At 64.1% G+C, this 27,474-nt stretch overlaps 2 protein-coding genes across 3 annotated transcripts; both read right to left on the bottom strand.

The window, feature by feature from the left end:
• Positions 1–508: 508 nt before the first annotated feature.
• On the bottom strand, positions 509–19,592 carry ZNF687 (zinc finger protein 687). Of its 2 annotated transcripts, none has more exons than XM_032204612.1 (9): positions 19,538–19,592; positions 8,881–11,147; positions 6,701–6,879; positions 6,017–6,193; positions 5,616–5,778; positions 4,859–5,155; positions 4,406–4,518; positions 3,882–4,023; positions 509–3,354 (listed from the first exon to the last, which is right to left on the bottom strand). In XM_032204612.1, the coding sequence occupies exons 2-9, from the start codon at positions 11,125–11,127 to the stop codon at positions 2,881–2,883; spliced, it is 3,792 nt and encodes a 1,263-aa protein (XP_032060503.1). In that variant the 5' UTR covers positions 11,128–11,147; positions 19,538–19,592; the 3' UTR covers positions 509–2,880. The 2 variants fall into 2 exon arrangements, with proteins under 2 accessions (XP_032060503.1, XP_032060504.1); XM_032204613.1 differs by lacking the exon at positions 19,538–19,592 and adding an exon at positions 18,606–18,627.
• Positions 19,593–20,275: 683 nt separating this feature from the next.
• Positions 20,276–24,977, bottom strand: PSMD4 (proteasome 26S subunit, non-ATPase 4). The gene is made up of 10 exons (XM_032204403.1): positions 24,891–24,977; positions 23,917–24,057; positions 23,333–23,447; positions 22,460–22,546; positions 22,078–22,146; positions 21,474–21,689; positions 21,261–21,369; positions 20,831–20,962; positions 20,619–20,686; positions 20,276–20,500 (listed from the first exon to the last, which is right to left on the bottom strand). The coding sequence occupies exons 1-10, from the start codon at positions 24,914–24,916 to the stop codon at positions 20,333–20,335; spliced, it is 1,131 nt and encodes a 376-aa protein (XP_032060294.1). The 5' UTR covers positions 24,917–24,977; the 3' UTR covers positions 20,276–20,332.
• Positions 24,978–27,474: the final 2,497 nt, after the last annotated feature.

Consider the following 27,474-nt stretch of genomic DNA (forward strand, 5'->3'; position numbering starts at 1 on the left):
CTGGTCAGAAGGCGAAGCCCCACCAGCTGCCCCCCCACCCTCCCACCCCGTGTCCGTAGCTCCGGGTGCCGTTCCCTTGCCCAGTGCACCGGTGTGTAGCCTCCGACGTCCTGAGTCTGTTTGTTTAGCACTAATTATTTGTCATGTTGATTATTTAGCATTAAAAACCAGAAAATTCTATTTTAAAACGCTGGGTTCCAATGGCCAGGAGGTGTTCAGGGCTGGGGAAGGCCGCTGGGCCCCTGAGCTTATGCAGGGGACCACCACCATTGACAGCCCCCCCCCCCCCCCCCCCCCCCCCCCCCTCTAGTTTGGGGGCTGCTGGGGTGGAAGGGGGGGGCTCAGGGCAGCCCAAGGCCCTTCAGGGGAGGCAGGCGGGGGCAGGGGGGACCCCACTGCAGGGCCCGACCACTGCTGGCCGCAGCGTGCAGGAGAGCAGCGGGCAGCCACTGGAGCCCTTGTGGGGCCACGTAAGTAACACAGTCACAGCAGGGGTTAAACCACTAAAAGTTTAATTGCGTTATTACTACAAGAATAAAGGATACCTGAGAGCCTCTTGCAGTGCCCGTAGTTTTAATGTAGCATAATCAGGTCACAACCCCTAAAAACAAGTGTACAGACGCCCCCCGCCCCCACGCTTTAACAGAAGTTGATCTAAAGGCACTGAAGTGCGTGAAAACCAAGAGATTACAAAGCAATTTGTTTTGTTTCCTTCCTCTAAAACTCGTAGAAACTTTAGGTTCTTCTCTATTATTAAACATCATTTACACGTTCACAGCCCCACGTGCTACAGCTGAGAGGGGTCGGGGAGACGACGATGGAGGAAACGACGACGTGGTCGATGGGGTTGGGGAGGCAAAGAGCCCCCCTGCCAGGAGGGGGGACTGGCCTGGGGGCTGTGGGAACTGCTAATTTATTTTCTCTTTTATTTTTAAAAAGCCCCCCCCCTTCTGTGTGTGCCGTTCAGTTGAATCCACCTGCAGCAAGGGGGAGGATTAACCCCCTCCTTGCACCTGAAACAACAAAACAAAACAACAACAACAAAAAAAAACACACCAGAAACCAACCCCAGCAAACCATCTTTCCCCACCCCAGAACATAAAAAATAAAAACTAAAAAAAAAAAAAAAAAGCAACCCAAATCACAACAGTAGTTTTTTGTCACTTTTAGTGTATGATACAACTTTACACAGCGTGTTAGATGTTATTCACAAGGAAATAAGGAGCCCAAAGTTAAGTTACTGAAATAATTACTCACACAAACACCCTACCCCAAGCACAGGCGCTAAACAAACAGAACAAGTAGGAAGTCTCTTTTCTGGCTGTTTTTCTCCTTCCCCGAAGGTCACAGGGCGGGGAGGGGGGGGGGAGATGCAGCGGCAGCCCCGCACAGGTGAGCCCCCACCACTCCGTTCGGCCGGGCTGCACTGCGGGGCCAGGCTCCCGCACACACTGGACGTGGTTCCCTGCGGCCTCTGGGGAGCTCGGCCACGCCAGGAGCTGCGGGCGTTGTGTGGAAGAGGAGCAGCGAACACGGCTGAGCCCCCGCTGCGGGCTGGGCAGTAGCAAAGCCCTGGGTGCTGGGATGGCAGCACCGGGTGATGGCGTCGCCCCTTGGAAAAGCCAGGCAAAAGCTTTCCCCATCAGCGCGGTGGCAGCAGCTTCCCCTCCTCGGCCCCTTGGCCTGGCAAGCAGCTGCTGCCAGCCCAGATCCAGGATGGGGCCCAGGGAGAGCCCCGAAACCTCCCCAGGCTCCGAGGAACAGACTCGGTGCAGCGCTGCTGGGGTGGCCCACGCCACCAGGGCTTGCTCTGAGCTTGTCGAGAGGCTTCTGTTTGCTTGTTTCCCAGTGCTGACTCCTCCCCGTGAAAGGCCACAGGCTGGGGCCTCGTGCAGCCGTCCCTTGGTGCAAAACCAGCACACTGACGCCAGCGCCGCCTCGAGTTAGTGCAAGCGATGGCAAAGAGCAACCTCGCGGGTGAGCAGCGCCGGGACTGAGCCACGGAGGGGCCCGGGCAGCAGCAGCATCTCTGCGGAAATGGAGAGCGGCCACCAGTCTGGAATCAGCCTCTCCCAGCAAGATACAAAATAAGCAACATAGAAAAGGGAAAGGAAAACAAAAAAAAAAGGTGGATCCTGCTGTGATGTCACTGTCAGCACAGACAGCTCTGCCTGGCGGTGGAGACATCTTCCCCTGGTCCCCAGGTCCTGCCCTGCTCCAGCCCTCCCAGAGGAGCAGCAAACCCCAACACGGCCGCTCCCAGCACAGCTGACCGCAGCTGAGGCTGGTTCTTGGGATGTGGGAGAGGTTCCTGGGAAAGAGGCAAAAAGAAGAAAGCCACTGAGCTGCAGCACAAGGTCCAGGCGGTGTGAAAGCCGAGGTCAGAAGAGGCAGCGACACTGGCCCAGGGTGGGGAGATGTCGTTCCCTGTCCTCGTCCCTGGGCGAGGGAGGCCACTGTCCCTCCGCACAGATGCGACCAGCTGTGGGGCAGCTGTGGCCCCGTGTGACAACAGAGCAGCAAACAGACCGTTTGGTTTCCCCCGAGGCAGGGTGGCCGGCGTGGGCTCTGCCCCTCATCTGCTGTACAATAAGGCAGCCAAAATTCTGCCTTCGCCCTGCTCTCGCCCACAGAGCAGGGGTGGGCGAACACTCAGCCTCGCAGGGCCGTGGCCGAGCAGATTCCGCGTGCAGGGCACACGGAGTCGGGCCAGAGCGCACCAGCCAGCTCACATCTCTTCACAGCTCCTTCACGCGGCCCTGCCTCAAAATGCTGCCCAGGAGGAGGGAGGAAGGTGGCACCCAGGTGGGCTTCCAGCAGCCTCCTCGCAAACTGCTCTGTGCTGATTATATACATGTCTCATACCCCTCCACCGGGGCCCTAGTTTTCAGGGCTTGCGTTCTGCCTCGCACGGATGAAGGCCATGCCGTGGGTGCGGAAGTGCGTCTTGAGGTTCAGCTGGCTGTCAAAGCAGCGGCCGCACACCTTGCAGGACAGCTTGCCGTCGGCCATGTGCTGGGCACCTCCTTCAAGGGGGCTGCGGGGCCCCGGCTCCTCCATCTCGCCCGCTCCCTTCTTCTTCTTGTGGGTGATGAAGCGGTGGCGGTTGAGGGAGACCTGGGAGGTGAAGCAGAGCCCGCACTCCCGGCACTGGTGGGAGCTCTCGTCAGTCCGGTGCTGGGGAATGTGTTCCTGGAAGTCGGCCGAGCTGCTGGCGAGGTAGCCGCACTTGCGGCAGCGGAAGGGAGCCTTGCGGTCGCCCTTGGGGTTTTTGGAGGGGGGCGTGGTGCTGTCAGGCTCCTCACTGCACGAGTCGCCCTCGTCTGAGGACAGCTTCCTCTTCCGGCTGGACACCTGGGACAAAGGTTGGGTTTTGTGGGTGCCTGGCCCGAGCAGCTCCCAGCAGAGCCCCAACCTGCTCAGTAATTTCCCAACGGGCTCCAGGTATCTGCTCAGGTAAAGGCTGAATGGGGGCAGTGACTCCACCGCTCTTGGCTGGCCCCAGGAGCTGCACCCCCGCTGGTAACCCCGGCCAAGGGGATCCCACAAACTGCCTCTGAGTCGCTCTGACCCCTCACGCCAAGTGCCTTCACCCCACGCAGCCTGGGACTGCTCCCAAGCAAGCTCTGAGTTCTCCCAGCACACAGCAAGAGGCTGAGGCAGCCAAGTTCAGTCCCTGCCATGCTGGCAGAGACAGGAGCTAAACAAACCGTGCCACGATGCGGCAGCCACTGGGCCTCACGGCGGGAGGGAGCTGCCAGCCCCAGGCACCACGGGACGCGTGGAGGCACGAGTGACCAGGATCAGGGCTTGCGGAGCTGCCTTCAGCCCTATCTGAAAACTCTGCAAGGCCCCTGCGAGCACCCCCAGCGACCTCGTACCTGCGTAGTGCCAGTCCCTATCCGGGCGATGACGACCTCCTGGCTCTTTGTCTGGTCGGTCACCTTGATCCCATGTCGCACCTGGATGTGCTTCTCCAGGATGAGCCGGCTACTGAAGGTCCGCTTGCCCTCTGTGCAGTACCTGCGGGGCCAGAGCAGGGCGGCACTGAGGCGATGCTCTGCAGCGAGGAGCCGAGCCCCAGCCCTGCTTCAGCATGACTGCGCACGTGTTGAGCCCTGGCTGCCCTAGGAAAGCTGGATCCAGCATCCTGACCCCCCCAATTTACTGCTCTAACTGAAAATATTCTCACCTGCTTTCCTCTACAGGGTATAAAACTCAGTAAGACTCAATCCCTCCCTCAGTAACTTCTTTCCATCTGACTTCCAAGACCCTTGTTAAACCCCCATCATGCTTCAACCATCTGCAACTTTATCCTCCCCACAACAGCCTGACAGGGAAACCACTCGCCCCTTTGGAACCAGACTCCCCTGTTTCAGCCCAACCCAGAAGGCGCTGTGGGTACCTGCAGGGATAGACGCGCTTGATCCCTTCGTGATTCACGCGCACGTGTCTCCGGAGGCTGGGAGCAGAGCAGAAGGAACGCTCACACAGGTGGCACGGGAACTTCTTCACCGACTGTAAGAAAGAAAGAGGCGGGTGGGTCCCACACCGGGAGCTGAGACCAGAGTCAGGCTCTCCAGCTGTGCAGAGAAGCCAGATGTGGGGCCTCAGCACTGCCTCCGATCTCTCCTTTCCCATCCCACGGCTGCACATTGGGGAACCAAGTATCTGCTCTCTGCTGTTCACCGTAACAGGTAACAGCTCCCCAAAGCCTCAGCGAGCAGGCAGGCTCCTGACCAGGTCTGTACGGGAGGAGAAGCACTGCCCGCAGCGAGGCAGGGAATGCTCCGGGCCCAGCACGGAGCCTGGGTGCCCTGCCCTCTGGCAGAGCTGGAGCCCCTGGCCTCCTCCTCACCTTGCCATGATCCTTCTTCATGTGGGAGACGTATTCGTCACGCTCTGGGAACCAGGAGTGGCAAACCCCGCACGTCCACCCGCTGCCCTTCGACTTGTTGACTGTCTTGCGCTGGAAGCGGCTCCGCTTTGTCTTGCGCAGCTCTGGTGAGCTGGGAGGCTCATCCTCCTCCGTGGAGGACGATGACTCCTCCGAAATCTTGGACACGGGGGTTTCGACAGGTTCCTGCTTTGGTGTGAGCAGGACAGCCGCCTTCTTTGCCAGGTCGTCCTTGGGTTTTTGGGGCTGATGAGTGTTCTGGAAAGCAAAGACAAGAGTGTTGGCAGCTGACCGGGGCCAGGATTTTCCTCCAGCACTGCAGGAAACCCTGCAGTGGCCTCCAGGCCTCCCTCTGCAGATGGACCCTCAGCCTCGGGGCAGGAGGGGAGACACCAGGCCTTGCTGTGATGGGGATGAGCTGACAGCCATAATCCAGCCCCAGGACACTCCTGTAAAAGTATTTACCAAATACCAATATCCTGATCAGGGTGTGGGAACACAGCGCATCGGGGACTTTGTTCCCCTGGGGACACTCAGGCATGGGCACAGCTCCACAGCTCTGAGGGACAGTGAGCACGCAGCCGATGCGGGGCCATCTCCTCCTTCCACCCCAGTGTGGGGCTGAGGGATTCCCCTCGGGTCTGAAGCATCGCGGTCATGAGGGGTGAAAGGGGGCAGTGGAGAGGCACCAGGAGGCTGAGCCCGGCCACGGCGTTACCTTGAGGTGCTCCAGCATGGTGCGCTTCTGGGCAAAGAGCAGCGGGCAGTCCGGGCACTTGAAGACGCTGACCCGCTGGTTGAGCAAATGCTGGTCGAAGTGGGAGGAGAGCAGGGGCTTGTGGGTGAAGACCGTGTCGCACATCGCACACTTGTAAATCATTCTGCCGGAGGAAAAGGCCACTGTCAGCACAGCCCAGGGTCACGAGAACCGTGGAGGATGCCCCTGGGCAGGAGGGCCGGGAGCAGCCCTGGGAGTAGCCCGGCCCACACCAAGCGATGGGAAGGTAAAATGGGGGGGTCCCAGCTCTCTGCACTGGTGCTGAGCGCTTCCCCCAGCCGCCCACCCACCGGGAGTGCTCCCGGTTCTCCCAGCCAGGGGGCCGGCTCGAAGGAACTTACTTGGACTGCTGGTTGCTGAAGCCGGGGTGCTGCGTGTAAACGTGCGCGTGGGCGCTGGGGGCTGACTTGAACGCCATGGGACAGATGGGGCACTTGTGGAACACCTCGCAGTGGGAGGTCTGGATGTGGGACTTGATGGAGTTGACCCCGCCAAACACCACAGCGCAGCTGGGACACCTGCAGAGCGGAGGAGAGAGTGAGGCAGGGGACGGGTGGCGCGGGGGATTCAGCCAGCCACCGACACCAGCGCACGCCGAGGCACAGACGAGCAGCAAGGAGCCCACGGCTGCTGCAGGGGCAGCTCGCCCCTCCCTGCCTGCAGGCAGCACTTGGCAGGAGCCCCCAAGCCCCAAGAGCCACCAGGACCCCACCAGTTCTAGGCATCCAGCCCTGCCCACTGCTCATCAGGAAGAGCCCCTGGGGGTCCGACGCTGCCAGCTCTGGCTGAGGTCAGAACCGTGGCCAGGAGGAAAATTCCCCTGGGGTTAGAGGGGGGGAGAGCCGAAGAAGGGAGCGAAGCGAGAATTTCATCCTCAGCCCCGCACCCAGCACCAGGGGGAGGGGGGTGGTGGGTTCCTGCCCCACCTGCTGCCCAGAAACCTGCCCGAGAAGGGCCCCCGCCCGCCCTGGGACTCCCCGGTCCCCTCGGCCCCAGCAGAAGCCTGGCAGGAGGCAGAGCCCTACCTGTAGCCCACCCTCCGGGAGAAGTGCAGGCAGGCCTCCTTCAGGTGGGTCTCGAAGTTGGCGAGGAGGAAATTCCCCCCGCACTCGGGGCAGACGTGGGGGGGGCGGTTTTTGTGCATCCTCTGGTGGGCGTTGAAGCTGCAGCGGTTGGACATGATCATGGGGCACGTCGTGCAGACCTGCGGGACAAGGGCACAGAGCTGCAGCCCGGCGCGCGCCACACGGGCAGGGACTTTTCAGCCCTTTCTTCGTGCTGCTGGGGGAAAGAAAGCGTGGGGAGCAGGCAGCTCGTGCGCAGGGCTCTTTTAGGAGACGATCTGCTTGTGCCAGCTCGCTGGGTGACTGCTGAGCGTGTTCCCCGCGCTCAGATGCCTTTTCCAGGCTTCTCATCGCAGATGGATCCCAGCTGCACCATGCTGAGGGTAGCCTGGCACCAGCCACTTTGGCAGGAGGGAGCGGGGGCTCATTCAAACCAGCTTCCAAACCCATTTCACAGCCACCTCCACCTCCACACCAGGGCACAGCCACGAGGACGTTGAGGGGAGGCTGGCAAGGGCTCAGGGAAACAGGACGGAGCCTCCAGTGGAAGGAGCTGCCCTGAAAGACGCGATAACCAGAGCAAAGGTGGGGGGAGGACGGAGAGGAGCAGGTCCATAACCACGGCAGGGTTTTTATAGCCAAGGACAAAGGCTGAGCCAGCAGGAGCAGCCAGCCCTGCCCACACAAGTGCCGCGCCTGGAGGGAGGGAGATGGGAAAGGCTGGGCCCCAGTCCTGCAGCCGCCCTCGGGTCTGAGCAGGGTCTGCATCGAGGGGCAAGGACGGCGCAGGAACCGCTGAGGAGGCTGCTGGAAGGGAGAAGCCGCCTGCAAGGAGCCCAAGCATCCACCCCACCGCTCCCTGAGAGCTGCCCCATGCTTGGAACGTGCCCAGAACCCAGAACAGGGACGGCACAAGTGCGGGCTGAGCTGGCTGCTGCAGGCAAACACCACCCAGGGCCAGCCCCTGCTGCCTCTCCTGCCTCGGGCTGGGATAAAGGAGAAGGAGAAGGTCCCTGCCCCCAGCAGGGATCTCTGTGCCCTCTCACTGCTTCTGCCGCAGCCCCGGAGATCCAGAGCATGTCCTGGCATCGCTGCATCCCACACAGCTCAACCCCTCTGCCGACAGCAGGGTTAGGAGAGGGGACGGGAATAGGAAATCCTCCCTGTTGAGAGGATGCTTCCTGTACCCCAGAAATGCTTTACAGCCCCCCAGCTGCCTGCAGACGGGACGTGAGGCTCTGGCAGCAAAACAGGCACACGGGCACGTGAGCCTTGGTGACCTTCATGCAGAAAGCAGAGCTCCAGATCAGCAGGGCCGCGGCCAAACAGCGCCTCGGCTGCAGCAGCAGCGCTTCAAAGCAATCAGAGGCACCAGGAAACAACAAATTCCTCCCGTGCAGAGGAAGCTGGCGGACAGAAGGGAAGGTGAGGAGGAGCGGGGTGCTGTCCTGCCCGGGTGGGACTGCATTTGCTCCTCTGGGGGCCTGCGCGCTCTGCCTGCCTTTCAGAGGTCACCTCTCAGTCCTGCATTTGCTGGGTGCTGCCTGCCCAACAAACCAGGATGTCTTGGCAACAACAGGAAGCGCGCACAGCTCAAGGTTAGCTCTCGAAGCCGGATTAAAAACAGACTCCCTGCTTTTTCCCCAGACTCTGTTTGTGCTTCAGGCCAGCAGAAAGAGGAAGCAGCGGGGCCACGGCTGCAACGTGGCTGCGCAGGGGCTGCCTGGCAGGCCGGGCACTGCTCTGCCCCCCGCACCTCCTGCCAAAACCCCCCCCGATTCCGGGCAGGGACTAGATCCTGGCTCTCACCTTTTCCTTCCTGCGTGGTTCTCACAGCGGGCACACAGGGACAGAGCTGCTCAGATGGCACCTGGAGAGCCCTGCCCTGCTGCCCTCCCACAGAGCGCCTCTCCGGCCAGCACGGGGGCTGCCGCTCACCCGCCTCCTCCTGCAGCTCGCTGCCAGCTCTGCCCAGCAGGCATCCGCAAGGCAGGCCGGCGAACGCGGGCACAAGAAACGCGTTTGCCCCAAGAGCTGCCCCACGGAGCCCCCCAGCGACCTGGCGGCTTCTCCAGCTGCTGCTCCCTTCACGCAAGCCACCCCCGCGCCGCGTGCCAGGAGGGCCCCTCACAGCCACGTACCGTGCTGCTGGTCGTCCCCGTGGTCACCGTCTGCTGGAAATGTGCGGCCAGCCCAGCCTTGTCTTTGCACTGCTCTTTGCACTCCAGGCACCTGAAGCAGCTGTAGTTGGTCTGCTCCAAGCCGCTGCTCAGAGGCAGGATGGGGAGCTCCGGAGCCCCGTTGGCCGCGGCCAAGGCGTCCTGAGCCACGCCGGCCACTTTGCCGGCAGGGAAGGAGGCGACCGAGACCAGGGGGGTGATGTCCGGCTGCCCGATCATCTGATCCAAAGCGATGGGCCTCATCACCAGGTGGGAGCACTGCATCACCAGCCCTTTGTCCTTGTGCTCCCGGGCGTGCAGGAGCAGACTGCACTTGTTGAAGAAGACGAGGCGCTTGGTGCAGTGGTTGCAGGTCACCTCGATGCGCATGCTTCGCCGGTCGTAGTGGCGAGCCAGGCTCTTCTCCAGGGCGAAGGAGTCCCCGCACTCCAGGCAGCGGTAACCGAACGGAGGCAGCGAGAGGCTCGCATCGGCTGGGGGGTTCAGGTTGGGCTTGTAGGTTGGCAAGAGGTTTTTGCTGTTGAGAATCTTGTTGAAGGCTTCCACGAGGCTGGACTGGCTCCTGGAGATGACCGTGCCCGCGATGGTGGGGGAAGGTTTCTGCGGCTGCACCATCACCACCGTGGTGCCGTTGACCTTCTGGTTGGCCGTGGTGGTGATGGTGGTGGTCTGCGTCACGGTGCTGACGTTGGTCCGCGTGTCGGCTTTGGGCAGGGTCTGCGGCACCAGGTTGATGATGTTCTTGGCCACGGCTTTGCCCGTCTTGGACGGCAGCACCACGGATTTCTGCTGGGCGACGCTGGCAGCGATCAGCATGGCGCTGCTGGCGTTCTGGATGGTGGAGACCGGCAGGACGGTGCCTTTGATCTTGGTGCCATTGCCAAGCTGGACGCTGACAATTTTTGGCCCCTCGATGGTTTTCAAGGGGCTGGAGAGATCCATCTTCTCCTTGGGCACCTCCAGCACGATCCCGTCCTCTTTCTCTGCCGAACCCGAAAAGCTGAGACCCTCAAGAGAGGGCTCCTGAGAGCTCTGCTCGGCCGCCCCCTTGGTGGAGCCTGGCTCTGAGTCCGATGAGACCCTGGTCACCGTCCTGGTGATGCTGCCACACGACGTTTTGATGGTTTTAATCCGCACTTTCAGGGGCCGCGAGGAATTGGAAGAAGGGGAATCGTTGTTGTTGTCGTCTTCTTCCTCCTCTTCCTCAGCACTAGACATACTCTGTGGGCTTCCCATCGACTTCTCCAGAGCCTCCTGCTCTTCCTTGAGGGCGATGTCATCCAGCTGCTTCGGAGAAGGGGGCAGTCTGGGGCTCTGCACCACGGGGGACGAAGGCTTGAAGAACGGCTCCCGGGGGCTGGTGGGCGAGCGCTTCACTTCGGGGAGGTTGCTGGTGCTGCTGTCCAGGTTTGGGTCGGAACCGGGCCACGAAGCGATGGGAGAATCACCTGTGGAGTAGCGAACAGTGACCGACTTCAAGTGCTCCAAGGGACTGTCACCCAGGGCTGCGGCCAAACCCTTTGGGCTGGCTTCGCGGCCCACCTCCTCTGAGTCAGACTCCTCTTTTTTGATGCAGGGAACGGTAGGAGGGGACCCGTTTGCTCCCCCTGCCTGGCTGGTTTCAAAGGGCTGCGGGAAAGCCGGGGGCAGGTTCTCCGCGCTCTCTCCCATGGGCTCCTTGCAGTCCAGCGATGGGGTGGGCGACGGGGAGAGGGAGGGCACGGCCAGGGACTTCTCCTTGGGCTTGCACTCTCGAGGTCTGTCGATCAGGTTGGCAGCGTTGTCTTCGTTGGGATCGGGACTGAAATGGGAGAAGATATCCAGCGGTTTGGGACCTTTCTCTTTCACCCAGCACTCCCCATTGGAGGATGCCACAGCTTCCACGGACCTGGAGCTGGGGGACCTGGGCATCTCGGTGGCCCCGAAGCCGTTCTGCAGCAAGCGGGGCCCGATGACGTGCCCGTCTTTACTGCGCCCATCCAGGGCATCGAGCTGCTCGGGGCACACGGTGTTCTTCACGATCACGCTGACCGCGGTGATGTCCGTGTGGGGCAGGACGTGGTCGGGGGGCCCCGGCTCCCCAGGGACCTGCTTGATGTGAGCGTCGGCCTCCTCATGGCCGGAGTGAATGGCCTCGTTCGTGTCGATGTCAGGAATGTCAAAAGCTGCCAGAAGGTCGTCAAAATCTGGAGTTTTCATGTCACCCATGGTGGGGACTACGGCAGAGTCTGGAAGAGAGGGAGGAGAGGAGCATTAGCACCACGACCCCAGCACGCAGACGAAGCCAGCAGCGCGCCTGCGTGCCGTGACCCCACTCGTGCGGGGCTCTCCCGAGCACCACGAGCTCACCAGGCGGCAGCGAGCCCCTGCTCTGCGCCAACCCCCTGCCAAACAAGGCTGGGAACCTGCTCCTTCCTGGCTTACCCCGCACCAGCCACAAAATCCCCGTGCCTCCTTCCCTTTGAACCCCAGCCCTGAAGCCCGGGGGCGAATCACGGCACTTCTCTGCCTTTCCTGCTTTGTCTGCTTGGCATCTTTTGATCCCCAGCCCGGAGGACAGAGTTCAAAGGATCCCAGCGTCCTGGGAGAGGCTGAGCACCAGGGAGGCCGACTGGCAGAGGCAGCGCTGCCCCGGGGCCAGAGCCGTCCATCCGGGCTCACGGTGAATCAGCGCACGGGGCTGGCACCGGGCTGGTCCTTGCCCACGGCAGCGAGGCCTCCCCAGGGCTGCGAGGCTGGGCAGGAGGAGGGCAGGAGGAGGGCAGGAGGCCTCCAACACCGGCGGCCGGGGAGCTGAGGACGAAGAGGAGGAGGCTGAGAGGAGCCGTGGAGACAGGATTCCAAACATGGCTGCAGCAGAGACAAAGGGAATAATGTTCCTCCTGCCCCCGGGGGCCGGGTAAGAAATCCCAGGATTAAACTGCAGGCAAGGGATGTGGCTTAGCCAGGAAGGGCTCTGACTGACAGGGATAGCCCTGCTGCTGACTGGGACGGGGCTGAGGATGCTCCTGGGGATGGCACCGCTCCCAGGGGCAGCCGGTTACCCCCAGCCATCAGTCAGCAGAGCAAAAAAAAACAAACAAAAACAAACCCTTCAGCTCAAAGGCTGGAGGAGGTACGAGCAAACACGGCCACCACGGCCACCACAGCCAACTCCTGCCAGCCCGCGGGGTCCCGCCGCAATCGTCTCAGCAGAGCGGCCACGGCACCCTCCTGGCGGCTGGCACCAGAGGCGCCTTCAGCTGCCGGACCTTCAGATCGTGGCACCCATCGCCTCGTCCCACGGGCTGCTGCGGAGCCGAGCAGCTCCAAGGCCCCAGGCGTGGACGGCCCCTCAGCACCTCGGCCCCGCAGCAGCGCTAACGAAGCCGCTCTCCTGACGCTCCCTCGTATCGGACCAGGGATGAGCACGAGCTGCAGCTTCCCAGAGCGCCTCCTCTCAGACACGCTCCTGCCTGAGCCTCCTGCCCTGGAGACCACAGCGTCTCGCCCCCAGTGCTTCCCTTCGCCTCGCCGGGGCCGTGACGCGGAGCAGAAGGCGAGGGAGGCTCCAGCTGCCCGCAGGGAGGCTCCTGCTGAGGGCTGCAGCCTGGCAGCACCGCGTCCCTGGGTGCAAGCACAGTGCCACCGGCCAGGAGAGCGCCTGCGCTGCTGGGGGAAGGAGCGGGCTCGCGTCCTCGCAGGAGCAACTCGGCTTCCATGGCGACCTCCTCCCCAGAGACCCTGCGACATCCGCGAGGACCAAACGCCCCCACTGCAGCCCCCTCCGTCCTGCAGCGGTTTTCCTCCCCCAGGCCACAGGAGCCCCCACAAGCGTTGTCCTTCAAAACCCCAAGGCCAAGATCCCCCGCTCAGCCCCCTCCCGGCTCTCCTAGCAAAAAGGAGGCAGCAGAGGTGGGCAGGGCCCGGCTCCGTCCCCACCCCTGCCCTGCTGACACGGGGAGTTATTTTGGTAGCTCCAAACACCACTGTTTTCTTAGGCACAAGAACTGTTTTTCAAAGGCAGTGGTGGAAGGGAGGGGTATTTTTAACCGTCCCGCCTGGCCAGAGGCACCTGCCCCCCGGGGAGCGGTGATCGGGGCCGCGCAGGGCCCCGAAACTGAGAAACCAAGGCACGGGAGAGAGGAAGGGGCAAAGATCCAAAGCAGTGCTGGGAAAAGACCCAGAAATCCTCTCCGACCTCAAGAGCTGAGCCCCAGGCTGCACAGCCCGGCTGCCAGCCGCACAGCCCAGCCCTGCTCTGAAAGGAGAGCATCCGAAAAGCACAGAAATCCGAAAGTCGCTGCTCACTGCCCCGGCTGCCACCAGAAACACATCACAGCGCGCGGGGCACAGGCTCCTTGGGGACACCCGATCCTGTCCCCCCATGAAAACCCCTTCCTGGGGATGCCCTGGGGCAAGCACCTCGCCGAGCCACGCCACCAGCCTCCCCAGCGCTCAGCGGGGCGCTGCGCCGAGCCCCCAGCGCTGTGCCAAAAGCAGCCCCGCTCCCGGGGGGCACGAGAGGCCCCAACACAGGGCAGCCCCCACCCAGCGCTGCCCCACATCCTGGCGCTGCCCTGGGGCTTTCGCTTTCGGGCAGGTTTCTGCTCAGCCCGCTCACCAAAGCAGCCCGGTGCTGGCAGCGGGGCCACGCTACCGGGGGCAGCCCCGTGTGGGACAGGAGCCGGGGCCCGGCCGGCCCCTCGCTTACCGGGGGCAGCAGGGGCGGGGAGCAGCTCCGGTGGGGCCGCGTCTCGGCCGCTGTCTGGCAGGAAGAGGAAGCCAAGTGGCGAGGCCGTGCCGTGCAGCACAGCTCCCGGAGAGGCCCCGCGGGCCTGCGGGCGCAGCTTTGGTCCTGGGCAGGGCTCTGCGGCCCGGCCCCGCAGCACCTGGGGCCTCGCGGGGCCCAAAAATCCCCCAGAGGGGTCTGCAAACGCCTCCCCTAACGGGGGGAGGTCAGGAACGCAGGGCCCGGGCTGAGCTGCAGGGAGCAGATCCTCGCTGCACCGCCCGGCTGCCAGCAGCCTCGCGGCCGCTCGGAGCTCAGAGGTGGCAGCCACGGACGGGCACTGCCCACCCTGGGGTCGGCCCCGCCAGAGGAAGGCCCAGGCAGGGCCCGAAGGAGCTGACACCAAACTCTCTCGAGCTGCTGCCCACCGGCCCGGCCCCATCCCGCCTGCGACGCGGGCCCTGCGCCAGCCGGGAGCTGCAGGGGCTGGCAGCTGGAGTAACAGCACTGGGAGCCACTCGCGCAGCTCCAGGGCTCTTTGCTCATCCCACCCACCGCTGCAAGAGAAAACCTGAAGATCACAAACCAGAGCTGTCCCCAGCAACCGCGGCTCCTCCAGAAGCAGGGCTCCCTCCTGCCCGGCCAACACCAGGCACGGCTCGCGGGGAGGCGACGCTCGCTGCTCCCCCCCGCCCCAGCCCCTCCTGCCCTCGCCCGCAGCACTGGGGGGGGGTCCGAGACCTGCCTTGGGCCCCGAGCCTCATCCGCAGCCCCGCAGCCTCGCCAAGAGGCGCCTCGGCAAGGCAGGCGCACCGGGGGCTTCGCGCTCGTCCCCGCCGCGGGGCTGCCACAAGCTCGCTGCCCCCGAGCCCCCGGGAGCAGCCCCGAGGGGCCCAGACAAAAGCCCGGGGGCCAGGCCCGTGCCAAGGCTCGCTATTTTTACGCTCTTTTTACGGGCTGTTTTTCCTGTTTCCCTCCCTGGCCCTGCCAGGGCTTCCCTTCCCGTCGGCCGGTTGTCGCCGAGCCCAAAGGAGGGACCGAAAGCCCTCCGGCAGCCGGCGGCCGAGCGGAGCCCCCCCCGCCGCCCCCATCCCCGCGCGGGGCCGCGGCCCTGCCTGCGTCCGAGGCCAGCGGGAGCGCGGAGCCGCGGCACCACGTGACGGCAGGATTAGCTTCCGAGGCACGGAGGAAACCTTTGACAAAGCCTGTCCCCGTGCCACCGCTCCCCGGGCCTCGACTGCTGGCCTCCCGCGGGCCGCCGGCACGGGCACAGCCCCGCAGAAAGCGCGTGGCCGCCGGGCTGGCTGCGAGAGAAACGGGAGCGGGCTCACCTGGAGGGCTGCTGCCACGCACGGCCCGGCCCCCGGGGCCCTCCCGGGGCCGTTTGGGAGCTGCTCCCCCGTTGGGAGGCCAGCCCTTTGTGCCGAGCCCATGCCGGGGCCAGCGGCTGCTCCCCGAGAGCCGAATGAGCACCGGCATCACGGGGCCAATCCCGAGAGCAGCAACTGGCGGCACCCGAGGTGGCTTCTCCCCACTCCTGTGCCTCCATCCACGGCCCCGACCTGGCAGGGAGGGGGCGGCAGAGCCCCCAGCAGCCCCACCTGGGGTTATTCCAGCAGCAGGCAGCACCCCCCTCTACTCCTTCCCCTTCCCCTTGCCCCCCAGCACCAGCCCCATGTCCCCCCCCAGCCATCGAAGCCGCTGCCCGGATGCCGTGGGTGAGAGGCGGTGCGGGTAAAAGGAAGGCGCGCTGTGTTTGGGGCTGGAAGGGCAGTTTTGATGAGTTTTGCCTGAGCTGGTGCGAGCAGCGGGGGCTGTGGGCAGGAGCGGCTCCGTGCCCACGCTGGGGGCTCCTGCCCACAGCACCCACGGTGGCGCCCCAAAACCAAACCCTGCTGGGAGCGGCCGCACAGCGAGCTGGCCCCGGCGTGAAGCTGGTGCACAAATGAGGTGAAACCGAGCCGATTCTTTCCAAGCGACGTGGATCCGTGTAATTTTACTGCCCAAGCCGAGCTAAGGCCAGAGAGCAAACAAGATCTCCGAGATGAGAGATTCGGCCCCAGAGGGGACTCAGCCAGGCCTGGGAGGAGGCCACAGATGAGGAAAGAAACGGAGGTTAGCGCCGAGAAGGGCTCCTGCCCACCAGCAGCCTTTACCTTGGGGATCCAGGGACACGGGGTCCCATCTCCCACGGCCCCTTTCCCGCTCCCCCCTCCTTGGGCACAGGAGGTGCACAAGCAGGCAGAGGAAAGCACCGAGGGCAGCGAAGCGGCTGGGGGGCAGAGCAGACGCCGTGACCCAAGGCCGACGGGATTTCCAGACGGGATTTCTCCGTGCCCACCCCGTTCCCTCTCCTTGGCAGGCCCAGGGGCTCTCCTCGCCTCCCGACACCGGGGATTTCTCCCTCGGCCTCCCCATCTCCGGGGAATTCGCCCACCCGGCCCTCCACAGCCAGCCCCAGCTGTGCTCCCGGGGAGGTGACACGGCCGCTGCGCGGGGACTGAGCTTCGGGAGGGCTCCCCGTGGGGGAGAGGAGGGGGAGGGCCGGGGGGGGCTCGCATTTCCCAGGGAGTGGGTGCTCTGCCCAGCTCTGCGGGCAGGCCCCCCCCGCTGCCAGCCCCACAGGACCAAAAAGGAGCCAGCTCCTCGATGCCAGGGGCAGCCCCGTGCTGCCCGCAGCCCCCGCCCAGCCTCGCAGACAACGGTCTCTTTAAGGCTCTCCGAGGGTTTAATGATTAATTTACCCCCGAGAGGCCACGGAGGGGCTCGCTGTGCCCAGGCAGCCCCCGCTCCCCCTCCTCACCCCTCCCAGATCGCCCCGCAGGGCAGCGCCGTGCCCACAGCCCTCGGCGTGGCTCAGCCCCGGCACGCGGCCAGGGTCAGAAGCGGGGGTCTGGGGAGCAAAGAGCCGGGCAGCCCCACCGCAGCCCCACCGCAGCCCTGCAGCTGCAAAAAACGCGTGGGTTTTGCACCAGACTCACTCTGGCCCGGCACCAGCCGTGTTTATGGGAACGCCACGAGCTGGATCCGGGCTGAAGGGCCCGGAGCACCGCACGAACGGCACCAGCACCCCTGGGAGCTGCGGGGAGCCGCGGGTGCTGCTCTCCTTTTTTTTCCACCCTGCCCGCTGCCTCACGTGCCCCGATCGTCCCTGCTCTGAGCGCTGCAGAATTTCGGGAGGAAGCAAATCCATTTTCTGCCGCCGAGCCATCGGCCATTTCGGGCTCCCCGCAGGGAAGAGCGGCCGCGAGGCACCAGGGGACGCAGCAGGGAGGGCGGCGGCAGCGCCGGCCCAAAGCCTCTTAGCCAGGCCAACTCCCACTCGCCGCAAGCAGGAGGATTTCCAGCGCTGCAGCATCCTCAGCTGCCGGCCTGCCCGCTGCCTCGGGTTTCAGGGAGGCTTTGAGCGAGGAGGCCGAGCTGCTTGGTGGAGGATGGGCTCGAGCAGCTCGTATTTTTAGCCCTGCAGAGGCAGGGCACTCTGTTCCTTCCCAGCGGCACAGCAGACGAGGGAGGGGCGGCCCCCAGCCGCATGGAAGTGCCATGAGCTGGGTCCGCAGGCAGGGAAGGGGAAAATCCGAGGGGCAATCCGAGGGGGAAATCACGAGGGGCAAACCCAAAATGAGCTGCGAAGGGGTGGGGGGGAGGAGGGCAGCACCTGCGCTGATCCCGCTGCCCAGCCCGCTCCCACCCCCCCGTTCGGGCAGCAGAGGGGCTGCATCGGAGCTGAGCACGGCCCTGGGCTCTGTGCTGCCCCCGCAGCCCGGGGCAGATCCACCCGAGCAGCCGCGCGCCCGTCCCGCAGAGCAGAGCTGCCACACGGCCCGGCAGAGGCTGGGGGGGATTAAGCTCCCACACGTTTAACAGAATTAAGGCTCCACCATCTGCTAACTTCAGGAAAGAGCAAAACAAACAAGCAGTGGACGAGATCCAGAAACACTGACAATTTGGCCGGCCTGAGAAATGAAGATTTTAAGCACGGGCAGGCGCAGCACCACGAGCCTGCAGGGTGCGAGGGGCGGTCGGCTCGGGGCACAACCACCCCGTGCGGCTCCCGGCATCGCCTCCACCCTCCGCAGGCCACGCTCCCTCTGACGGCGCGATGGGCTCCCAGCACAGCCCTCCACGAGCCAGATTTTGTCAGATCTTCAGAGAACAGACCCACTTCTCTCCATCCTCGCGCATTTCGTGCCGCTTCATCCCACCAACTTTTACAACACGAAGTTTCCAACCCCGGCCGGGACACCCCATTTATTCTAGCGGCATAAATAAAAGCGCCCGGTCAGATGCCAGAAGAAAGGAACACGAAGCCCCCTCGCTGCTGTCACACACCACAGAGCCCCGCGCCTGAGCCGTGCACATTTGCTCGCGTACGTTTGCATTTTCTAGTACCCAGCTGCGTGCTCAGGTGCTTTACGGACAGGTAACTTCAAGCCCTACGGAACATGTTGCAGGAGGCAATCCCACGTCAGCGGAAGCCGGGATCGCACGACCCAGGAGAACCCACTGAGAGCAGAACCAGCCCAGCACGCGAGGCTCAGAGCAGCTCCCCGCGGGCCGGTGAGCCCCGGGCAGCACCGGGAGGGTTTTTGGCCCCTCGACGGAGCTCCCCACCCGCCCCCAAGAGCGGCTCAGCCTCGGCGCTTCTGCAAGGCCCTGCAGGCTTCCAGCACTGCCCGTGGGCAGCTGGACCCCCCCAGCACGAGCCTCGGGGGAGCCCTCTGGGCCTGATGCTGCTCCTCACAGCCCAGGGAAGCTCCCGGTGGGACACTTGGTGCCGCAGCAGTGCCCGGCCTCCCCTCCCACCCCCACCAGCGCAGCCACATGTGGGGCGCAGCGCGAGCTCGGGCGCTTTTTTCCCTCCTCAGCCGTGCTAAAAATACGCGCTGGAGGCAGCTGCTCCCACTAACAAGCCGCCCTGCCTAACGCGCTGCTAACACCTGAGCACCCACGCTACCGGGCTTCCTCCGCTCACCCTTCGGGGAAGTCTCTGGGAATTCAATCCGTGACGGGACGATCACCGCGGCCCCCCCGGGCTGCCCGGGGAAATCGGGGACTTTTCAGGGGCAGACGCCGCGAAAACAGCAGGGAAGATGAAGCGAGGGGGTTGGCGACCCCGCGAGGCGCTCCCGCTACCGAACCGCTGCCCCCTCGCACACGGGACCCAGGAGGCCCCTCGGGAAGCGGCCGGGAGCCAGCAGCCGCCCCCCAAGGCGCCGACACCCCCACAGCGACGCCCCCCGCCCACCCCAGGCCCCTCGCACCCCCCGGGCCGCCCCCAGCTCCTCTCCGAGCCTCCCGCTGCCGCCCCCCCCCCCCGCAGCCGCTGCCCCCAGAGCCCCCCGGCAGCTCCCCGCTGCTCAGGGCCGCCGGGGGGTGCTCGGAGCCCCCCGCACCCCCCCCCGGCACCACCTCCAGAGGGGTGGCGGGGGGAGCCCGCACAGCCCCCGCCTCACGGGGCCGCCTCGCCCCGGGGAACCGGAGCGAGAAACTCAGCCGGGAGGCGGGCCCAACACAAGGGGCACCGGGGGGGCACCGGGGGGGCACCGGGGGGGGCACCCAGGGGCCTCCCCCGGCCCCAGCCCCTTTGTGCCCCCCCCCCCCCCCCCGCAGCGGCTGGGAGGCCGCAGGTGCTTCCCCCCCGCACCCCCCCGGGGCCGAGGTGCGGGGAAGGCCCCAGGCGGCCTCACGGGGGGGCCACAGCGGCCCCGAGCCGCCGGCAGCTGAGGGGGGGCCAAGGGGGGGCCGAGGGGAAGCTCCCGGGGAGGGCGGCGACGAGCGGGGCCCGGCCCCGAGCCGCGGCCGGTAACGGCCCGGGGGGGTGGGGGGGAGCGGCCCCGGGCCCCCCCCGCCCCCCTTCACCTCCCCCCTCCCCGCCCGGCCCCGCCCCGCCCCTCCCGGGCCTACCTGCGGCGGGCCCCGGCTCCCGCCCAGCCCCTCGGCGGCGGCCGCTTCTCCTCAGCCACTTCCTGCTTGGCCCGCGCCCCCCGCCCTGCGCCGCCGGCCGCTCGCGCCCGCCCCCCCGGCGCCGCGCGATTGGCCGCGCCTCCCGTCACTCCCCGCCCCGCGCCCTCCCATTGGTCGGCGCCGCCGTCGCTCGCGGGAGATGGCGGCCGCGCGCACTCGCCATTGGCTGAGCGCGGGGCGACTCGGGAAAAGGAGGCCGCCCCCCGCGGGCGCGCCGATTGGGGGACGGGGCAGCCATTCAAAGCCCGGTTCCGCCCACGCGGCTCGCCTATTGGCGACCGAGGCCGGCGCGCCTGCGGACAGCTTGGACGCCGATTGGCTGGAGGCCGCGTTCGTCAAGCCAACCCGCCTTTCCTCTCTCGCTATTGGCTAGAGCGCGCCGCCCTTCCAGCAGGGATCCTCGCAGCCATTGGCCACAGGCGTCATCGCTCAGGGCGCCGCTCGCTCGCCGCGTCCCTACTGAACCAGCGGCCTGCCCGTCACAGCCGAGGCCCGCCCCCCGCGACACTTCATTGGCTGCCCGCCCCGCCCTTCCACTTGCTGTTGCACGCTGGCCCCACCCCATCCTCCAGGCGCCGCTCCGCCCACCCCTCCCCAGAGCCCGCCCCGCGCCCGCCCATTGGCTGCCCCCGCTGCCCGTCCGCCGAGCCCCGCCCCCTTCAAGCACTGCCAGGCGGCTGCGATCGGCCCTTTATTGGCTCGCGGGGCGCGGGGCAGGGGGCGGGGCTCATCTCGTCACTTCCGGTCCTCCTCCTTCTTCTCCTTGCCGTCCTTGGCGGCCTGCGAGGCCAGCGAGCCCATGGCGTTGCGGATCGCCTCGTTGTTGGGGTCCACGCCCGGCAGGTTCTCCAGGACGCTCTGCAGGAACTCGGGGTCCTGCATCACGTCGTAGTCGTCCTCCTCCTGCGGGGCGGCGGCGGGCGGGCAGCGCTGAGGGGGGGCGGCACCGGGCGGCCGGGCCCGGCCCCCCCCCGGTGTGACCCCGTCCCCCACAACCCCCCCAGCCCCCGCCCGGCCTCACCTTGGGCGGCTCCGAGGTGTCCATGGCCGCGCCGCCGTCCGCTTCCACCGCCTCGGCCTGCGCGAACTCTGCGGGACGAGGGGGCAGCGGGCTGGGACCCACCCAGGGGGGACCCGGTCACAGCCCCCGGGGCGCGGGGACGGCCCCGGTTGGGGCACAGAGGGGTCAGGGTCCGGGAGCTGCCCACCCCCCCAACCCCCCAGGGGCCTGACCTGCCCCCTGCAGCGACATCTGCATGGCGTAGGCGATCTGCTCCTCCTCCGTCATGCTGCTCAGGTCGGGCAGCCCGGCGCGGCCGAACTCCTGCTGGGTTATGGTCATCTTCAGCAGGGCATCGTCCGAATCTGCGCACACAAAGCCCAAACTCACAACCCAGCACCAAACCCCCCCGGTGCCGCGCCAAACCCTTCCCGTCTCCCCTGCGACCCCCGGGGAGTTGTGGCAGCAGCCGACAAGGCCCCGGCCTGGACCTGCTCAGGGCTGAGCCCTGCCCAGTATTCAGGGCAGCGTTTGCCGAGCTGTGCAGGGCTGTGCCATGACCAGCGCCTGCTTCCCACAGCGCTGGGGCAGCCCCACGGCCCTCACACGTCCCGCACCCCCCAGCCTGCCAACAGCAGCTTCGCCCCCAGCCCCGCCGCTCACCGTCCCCGCCGGTGGCTGCAATCCCAGCTTCAGCTGCAGAAGCGGCTGCAGCCCTCCTGGCCTCCTCCTCTTGCCGCTGCCTCTGCTCCTCCATGGAGACGCGCAGCGCCTGCGGACACGGGGCCGGGGCCGGCGCTGAGTGGGGAGCCCACGGGGACCCCTAGTCGTCCCCTGCCCAGTGCAGCACGTGCAGCCGCCGCGGCCCCATCTCACCAGAGCCAGCTCCGGGTCGGCGCTTGGGTCCACGCCAAACTCGAAGTCGCTGGCGCCGAGGCCCAGCATGGCGCCTCCCTCTCCGGCCAGGATCGGGGAGCTGATGAGGGCGTCGGCCAGGCTGGGCCCCGGCGGCACCGTCACCAGGTGGGATCCGGTGCCGTCCTTGCCGTTCAAGGTGTTGATGAAGGCCGTCAGCTTGTCTGTGTTGGCTTCCTAGGGCAGGGAGAGGGGCTGGGAGCCTGGCGCCCCCCGGCTCTGCCGGAGCACTGACAGGCTGCCCCCCCAGCGCCTCCCCTCTCCACCCCGCCCCAGGCGATGCCGCGCTGGCCCCCAAGGCCACCGCGCTCCCAGCAGCCTGCAGAGAGCCACAGGCGATGCTGATCCCAGGACAAGGAGCCAGAAACGCTTCCTGGGAGCATGCAGCGAGGTTCTGCTCCTTCCCTTGGGAAAGAAAGCGTCTACCGAGGCTCACAGCAGAACGGGAGCGGGGCACGGAACCGTTTGTGCTCTTCCCTCGTGTGCCCAGGTAGGAGCCAAGGGGCGGGGGGAATGCAAAACCTTGGCCTGGATCTTAATCACACAGGCGCAGCACACATCTCACCTCTTCTCCAAAATTGATGATGTCCACATTGACTTTCTCTTTCTTAAGACGCTTCGCCAGCTTCACCAGCTGCAAGGAGACACGGCGGCATCAGCTGCTGACTGCCCACAGTTCTCTTACAGACACCTCAGCTCATCAGGAGCCAGGCAACAGCTCCCGGGATGTGCTCCCCGAGACACAAAGCCCAGGATCAGCCTCAAGCCCTCCCAGCCGAGAGCCACTCTGCCAGCAAGGGGCTCTGTCACGCACCCTCCGTGCGGGGGCACAGAGCCTTGCTCTCGGCACAGGGCAGGGAACAAAAGGGAAATCTGATTTAAGGGTCAGCGCAGAGCAGGGCCAAAGACTTTTTGTTTGTTTGTTTGTTTTGACTGGCATTACTCACGTCTTTCTCGTTATCTTCTACAGGGCTCCCTACAAAGGCAATGATCCGCATCTTGTGATTCTTGCCTTGACGATGCTTCAGAGCCAGCTACAAAACAAAAGTCACATCGCACTGAACGAGCAACTCTCGGGAAAGGAGGACGGCTGGGAGGCACCCCTGTTACTTCCAGGTGGGTGCCCTGCAGGAAGATTGGGACCAAACGCCAGGAGGCTTCTCAGCAGCAAGTGGCCCCCAGCCTGAAGCAGCTGAGGGGCAGGCGCCCTGCAGGAAGCTAAACCCACAGCGACAGAAACAAAGCGGCAGAGATCCCTGGGCTGCGGGCAACACGCAGCTCCTCCTCCCCCCAAAGCCACAGCCAGGCGGGCCCTGCTAACACCTCGGTCACAGCGCTGCGCCGCTCGGCCTGCGGTGACGCTGCTGGGAGGGACCTTTCTCCCAGCCAGAGTTCTAACAGTTCTTTCTCAGTAGCTGGTGACAAACCGAGCAGGATTACACCACTCGTGGCCAAATTCCAACAGGGGCAGTTTTGAGCCACCTGCCTAAATTCAGTTTTCACTTCCAGATGCCATTTTGACAGCTTCAGCTGCTGCGCAGCGTGGCCAGAGCCCTGTGAAGCAGCTGCCAGGTCCCTCTGAAGCCAACCCCCAGACCTAAACTTTGGGCTTTCCTGTTGGATCTTACACAGGAAGTTTCATCCACACTTTGCAGACAGGGAAACAGCGGCAAAACCAAACAACTTGCTCCTTACTCAGCTGTAGAGGCAGGAACAGAACAACTTCCCCATGCCCCAGCCATCAGCAGGACACACCAAGGCCGCAGGAGTTACAGAGCACAGTGCAGACACAGTTTTAAGTGACCAAGACGACCGCTTACGTGAGCAACTCTGATCCCTGTGCAAAAGGTAATTTTCCCTTTGGGCTGCACCGTGTGGAGTTTCGAAAGGATCCGTCCTGTGTCTGGAGTGAGCGTGGTCAACACTTCACAGTTACTGCAACACAAACACAGGCAGGTTGGTGATCTCATACTTGAAAACTCCCCTGTGAACCCCCCCAGGGAGCAGGAAACCCTCCCTCCCCGCAGCTGGTGCCTGTTCCACGTCTGCCAGCTCTTGGCTTTGCCCGGTCAGCGAGTTCTGGGGCCAGACTCGCAGCCTGGTTTCCTACACAAACGAGGCACGTAACGGGTCTGTGCAAAGGCTGCTTCCCCAGCCCACTGGCCAGCCTGAATCAACTCTGGCCAAGAGGGAGTTCAAAAAGGCACCAAAGTCCTACAGGCCTTAGAAGAGCCGAGGAACAAACAACCCCCTCAGGGCTGCCGTTAGTTGCAGCGACCACTCTACCTGTATTTGCCACCCTCTGGGACCCAAGGCCACAAAAGGATGGGTCTGGAGGAGAGCTCCCAAGAGCCACCCAAACACTTCAGCGTGGCAATGCAGAAGCGAGCCTGACCCCACGTACTTGGCTAAGGTGATGAGCCCCACGTTGTTCTCGGGGTTGCTGCGGGTTTTCGAGTGGCACACGATGTTGACAGCATCTTGCTGGGCTTGCAGGCGAGTGGGTAAGAAGTCCCCATTCCTCATGTACTCGCTGTTGTCCACACTGAAACACAGAGCGCAGGGGAAGCGAGAGGCCTGAGGCCCATCCCTGAGGTGCTCTCCAGGACAGCGTGCCCAGGGTCACGCAGCCCTTTGGCCCTGGGAGCTGAGCTGGGGCTGCCCAGAGCCTCGCCCCTGCGACCCAGGTTTTCAGCTCAGAGCCAGCCCTGGGCTCGCAGCAGCACGAGGAGCCTGAGCGGAGCCCCAGGAGCCTGCACTTTGCCAGCAGCGCCACGAGCCCCGCAGCCCAGCGGGACCCCAGCCACAGGAGAGGTGCAGGCACACAAACCCCACAGCTCCGTCCCGCGCGCAGGCAGCCGAGCCCCACAGCGTCTGGCTGAGGGCTGCAGCCACAGCACAGCGCCCCTGGAACCGGGCCCCCACCCCCCGCTCCAGTGGCAGGGACGGCGCAGGGCAGGCAGAAAAAGCCCTTCTTTCTGCCAGCCCTCGGGAAAACGGAGCCCGCGGATCTCACCCTCCCCACCCCATCGAGGCCTTTGTTGGCACCAACACCGCAGCGGGCCGGGCCCGAGGCGCTGCTGCGATGACAAACCGAACCGCGGGGTCTGCGCCGCAGCTGCGGGCAGCGCTGCCCCCCCCCGCCCCCCGAGCCCCCCCGGGCACCCCCAGGCCCCCCCTCAGCCCCCTTCAGCCCGGGCCCTGCCCCCCCTCAGCCCCCGCCCCGCTCCCCCGGGGATGACTCAGGGAAACCCGCGGCGGCCCCGGCCGCCCCCAGGGGCACGGAGCGGGCTGCGCCGCGGGGCGGGGGCTGGAGAGGGGGGCCGGAAGGCGCCCCCGGTGCCCCCCGGTGCCCGGCGGTGTCCGCGGCCCGCTCACCACACCATGGTGCTCTCCAGAACCATCTTGCCTCCCTTCCCTCACGGAGGCCCGAGCCGGCTCAGCAGGGAGCCCGCCGATTGGCTCCGCGGCGCCGCCCAATCCCCGCCGCCCGTCTTGGAAGGGGCGGGGCGGGGCGGCCCCCCCCTGAGGCACGCCGGGAGTTGTAGTCGCGGAGGGGTCTCGCCTCCTCCGGAAGCTGGGCCCCGCCCGGCCCCTCAGGCAGAGCCCCCCAGGTCCCCCCTGAGGCAGGAGCCTGGCCCCGGCCCCGTCGCTCCCCTTTGTTTGTTTGTTTGCTTAAATAAATGAATAAATAAATGTTTGTTTGTTTGTTTGCACCCCCAGCGGGTCACATCCCAGTTGTTCCAGCCCCTACCAGGGATGGATCCGAGGCTGCCCAGGTCTCTTCTTGCCCTTTTTGGCCGGAGGGACGTTTGTTTGCTTCCCTCCAGCCCTCTGCCATTTCCCCTTCCCCACGGCTCACCCAAGACACCGGATTGTGGCCCAGCACCGACTTCCCCCCAGCTCCCTCAGATCCCACCAGGACCCATGGATTCACAGCTGCCCAGCTCCCGTAACGCGGCCTTGACCCGGCCCTCACCAGCCCAGGCAAACTGCTCCAGTCCGCCTTCCTCCAGGGCACACGGGGCTCCTCGGGCCAGCCCCCGGCATTACAGCCAGAGACAAAGGAAGCCCCCGCGTGCTGCCCCTTGGCCACCGCCACCCTTTCCCTGCCCGCCCCGGCCCCCCAGAAAGCAGGCTCAGAGGCAGGCTGGGTCAGGTCACACGCTGTATTAGCTGCCACGCAGGGCAGCGGGGCTGCAGGCATCACAGACAGCCGATGACAACAAATGGTACACAGGTAACATGACAATGTCCACGACACGGCACGAGCTGCTCCATGGGGACAGGTCCAGGCGGCGAAGCGGTGCCGGTGGCGATGCCAGAACCGAGGGCGAGCAGGACAGGAGAGCCTGGGATCCCGGCTGCTCCCTGCTCTTGCCCCATTGGTAAGACCCAAAGCCCCCTTCCCCGCCAGAGAAAAGCCACGCGAGGTTTCAAAAGACAAAAGCAGTTGCCTGCCACTTTCAATCGCAAAAAAAAAAAAAAATAACAATAGCAGTTATTCTGAAAACCCATTACAAAGCAGAGGTTGATAGTTCCCATATATAAATGCCACCCCCCACCCCCATCTCCCTACTCACTGAATAACTATCCCCAGGAAAAAAAAAAAAAAAGAAAAAGAAAAAAAAAACACTTAAATACAAGTTCATAAATATTAAATCATGAAAAAATTGAGACTTGGTTTTCTTCCCTCCTGGTAAAAAAAAAAAAAAATGAGTTAGGAGGGAAGGTAAGAAATAGTGTCTAATATAGACAGTTATTTCAGCTATAAAGTGTAACCTGCGGGGTAGAGTCAGAGGTAACAGGGAGGGAGAAAGGAAGATCCACCCGAGGTGTCCCGGAACCGATCTTTCCTCCCACCCACAGGTCTCGCTGGGACGATGATTGGTGTCGAGAGGTTTGAGAGCCCTTGAGAACCCAACAGCCAGCTTCTGAGCAGAGGCTGTTCTCACACTCCAGCAAACCCCTCTGGATCCGGAACATCCGGAGTAAGGCCATTCCACTTGGTCTTTCAAAAAAAAAATTTTAAAAAGAAGGTTTTTTTCTTAAAAAATATCAGCTTGCGTCACATCCACTTTAATTAAAAGCTTGAAGTGGAAGGTGGGAAGAGACTTGGCTCTGAAACATCAACTAAAAACATCCCCTTCTACACCACTACATTCTTGGTTTCCTTAGCAATCATTGCTAATTAGCATAGAAACCCCTTGCACTGCTGCAAGGGCAAACTTTAAATTACTTTTTATATAAAAAAGAACAGAGGATTCTAACCCACCAGGAACATGGGGAAGAGTCACTTCATTTCTTAAAAAAGCATTTAGTGAAAATAAAGATCAGTCCAACATCTCTGAGATCTCTAGGAAGTGTCTGCAGCCCGTATCAGGGAGGCGTCGCCACAGCCTCATGCACAGGGGGAATGGCCACAACAGAACCATGCCTCCAGCTTTTTTTTTTTCCTCTAAATGGGGCTCAAAATGCACCGCACTCTTGTGGAGGCAGACGTCTGTCTCAGCGCACACAGCAGGCAGCCATTTAGGCAGGTATCTCAATCCTGAGCCATCGAGAGCATCGGTGCCACGCACGGTTCCGCATAGCTGGCCAGGCTGCAGGCGGAGATATCAAAAGGGAGCTGAGCTATAAAAACCGTAAGTTTTGCGAGCGGTGCCCACAACAGAACGTAACAGCAGGCTGGAGGGCAGGGAAGGGAACTGAGCAGGCTAGTTTTGGTCCATTTGCTTAAGAAATACTGAAGGCTTTAAAAAGTGTGCCCGTTACAAAGATCTCCCTCCATCAGTTACTTTGTGGGGAAGGAAACATGGCAGGGACAAAGACACTCATTTCAAGAACAAGGGACAACGCAATCCAAAACCTCCCTGACATCTCAAAAGCTTTCATCTTCAAAATCCTCCAGGCTAGGGAGCACAACAGAGCACCCCTGCTCTCCACCTCGCTGTCTCAGGAG

This window comes from Aythya fuligula, chromosome 28, assembly GCF_009819795.1.
Source record: "Aythya fuligula isolate bAytFul2 chromosome 28, bAytFul2.pri, whole genome shotgun sequence".
NCBI lineage: Eukaryota > Metazoa > Chordata > Aves > Anseriformes > Anatidae > Aythya > Aythya fuligula.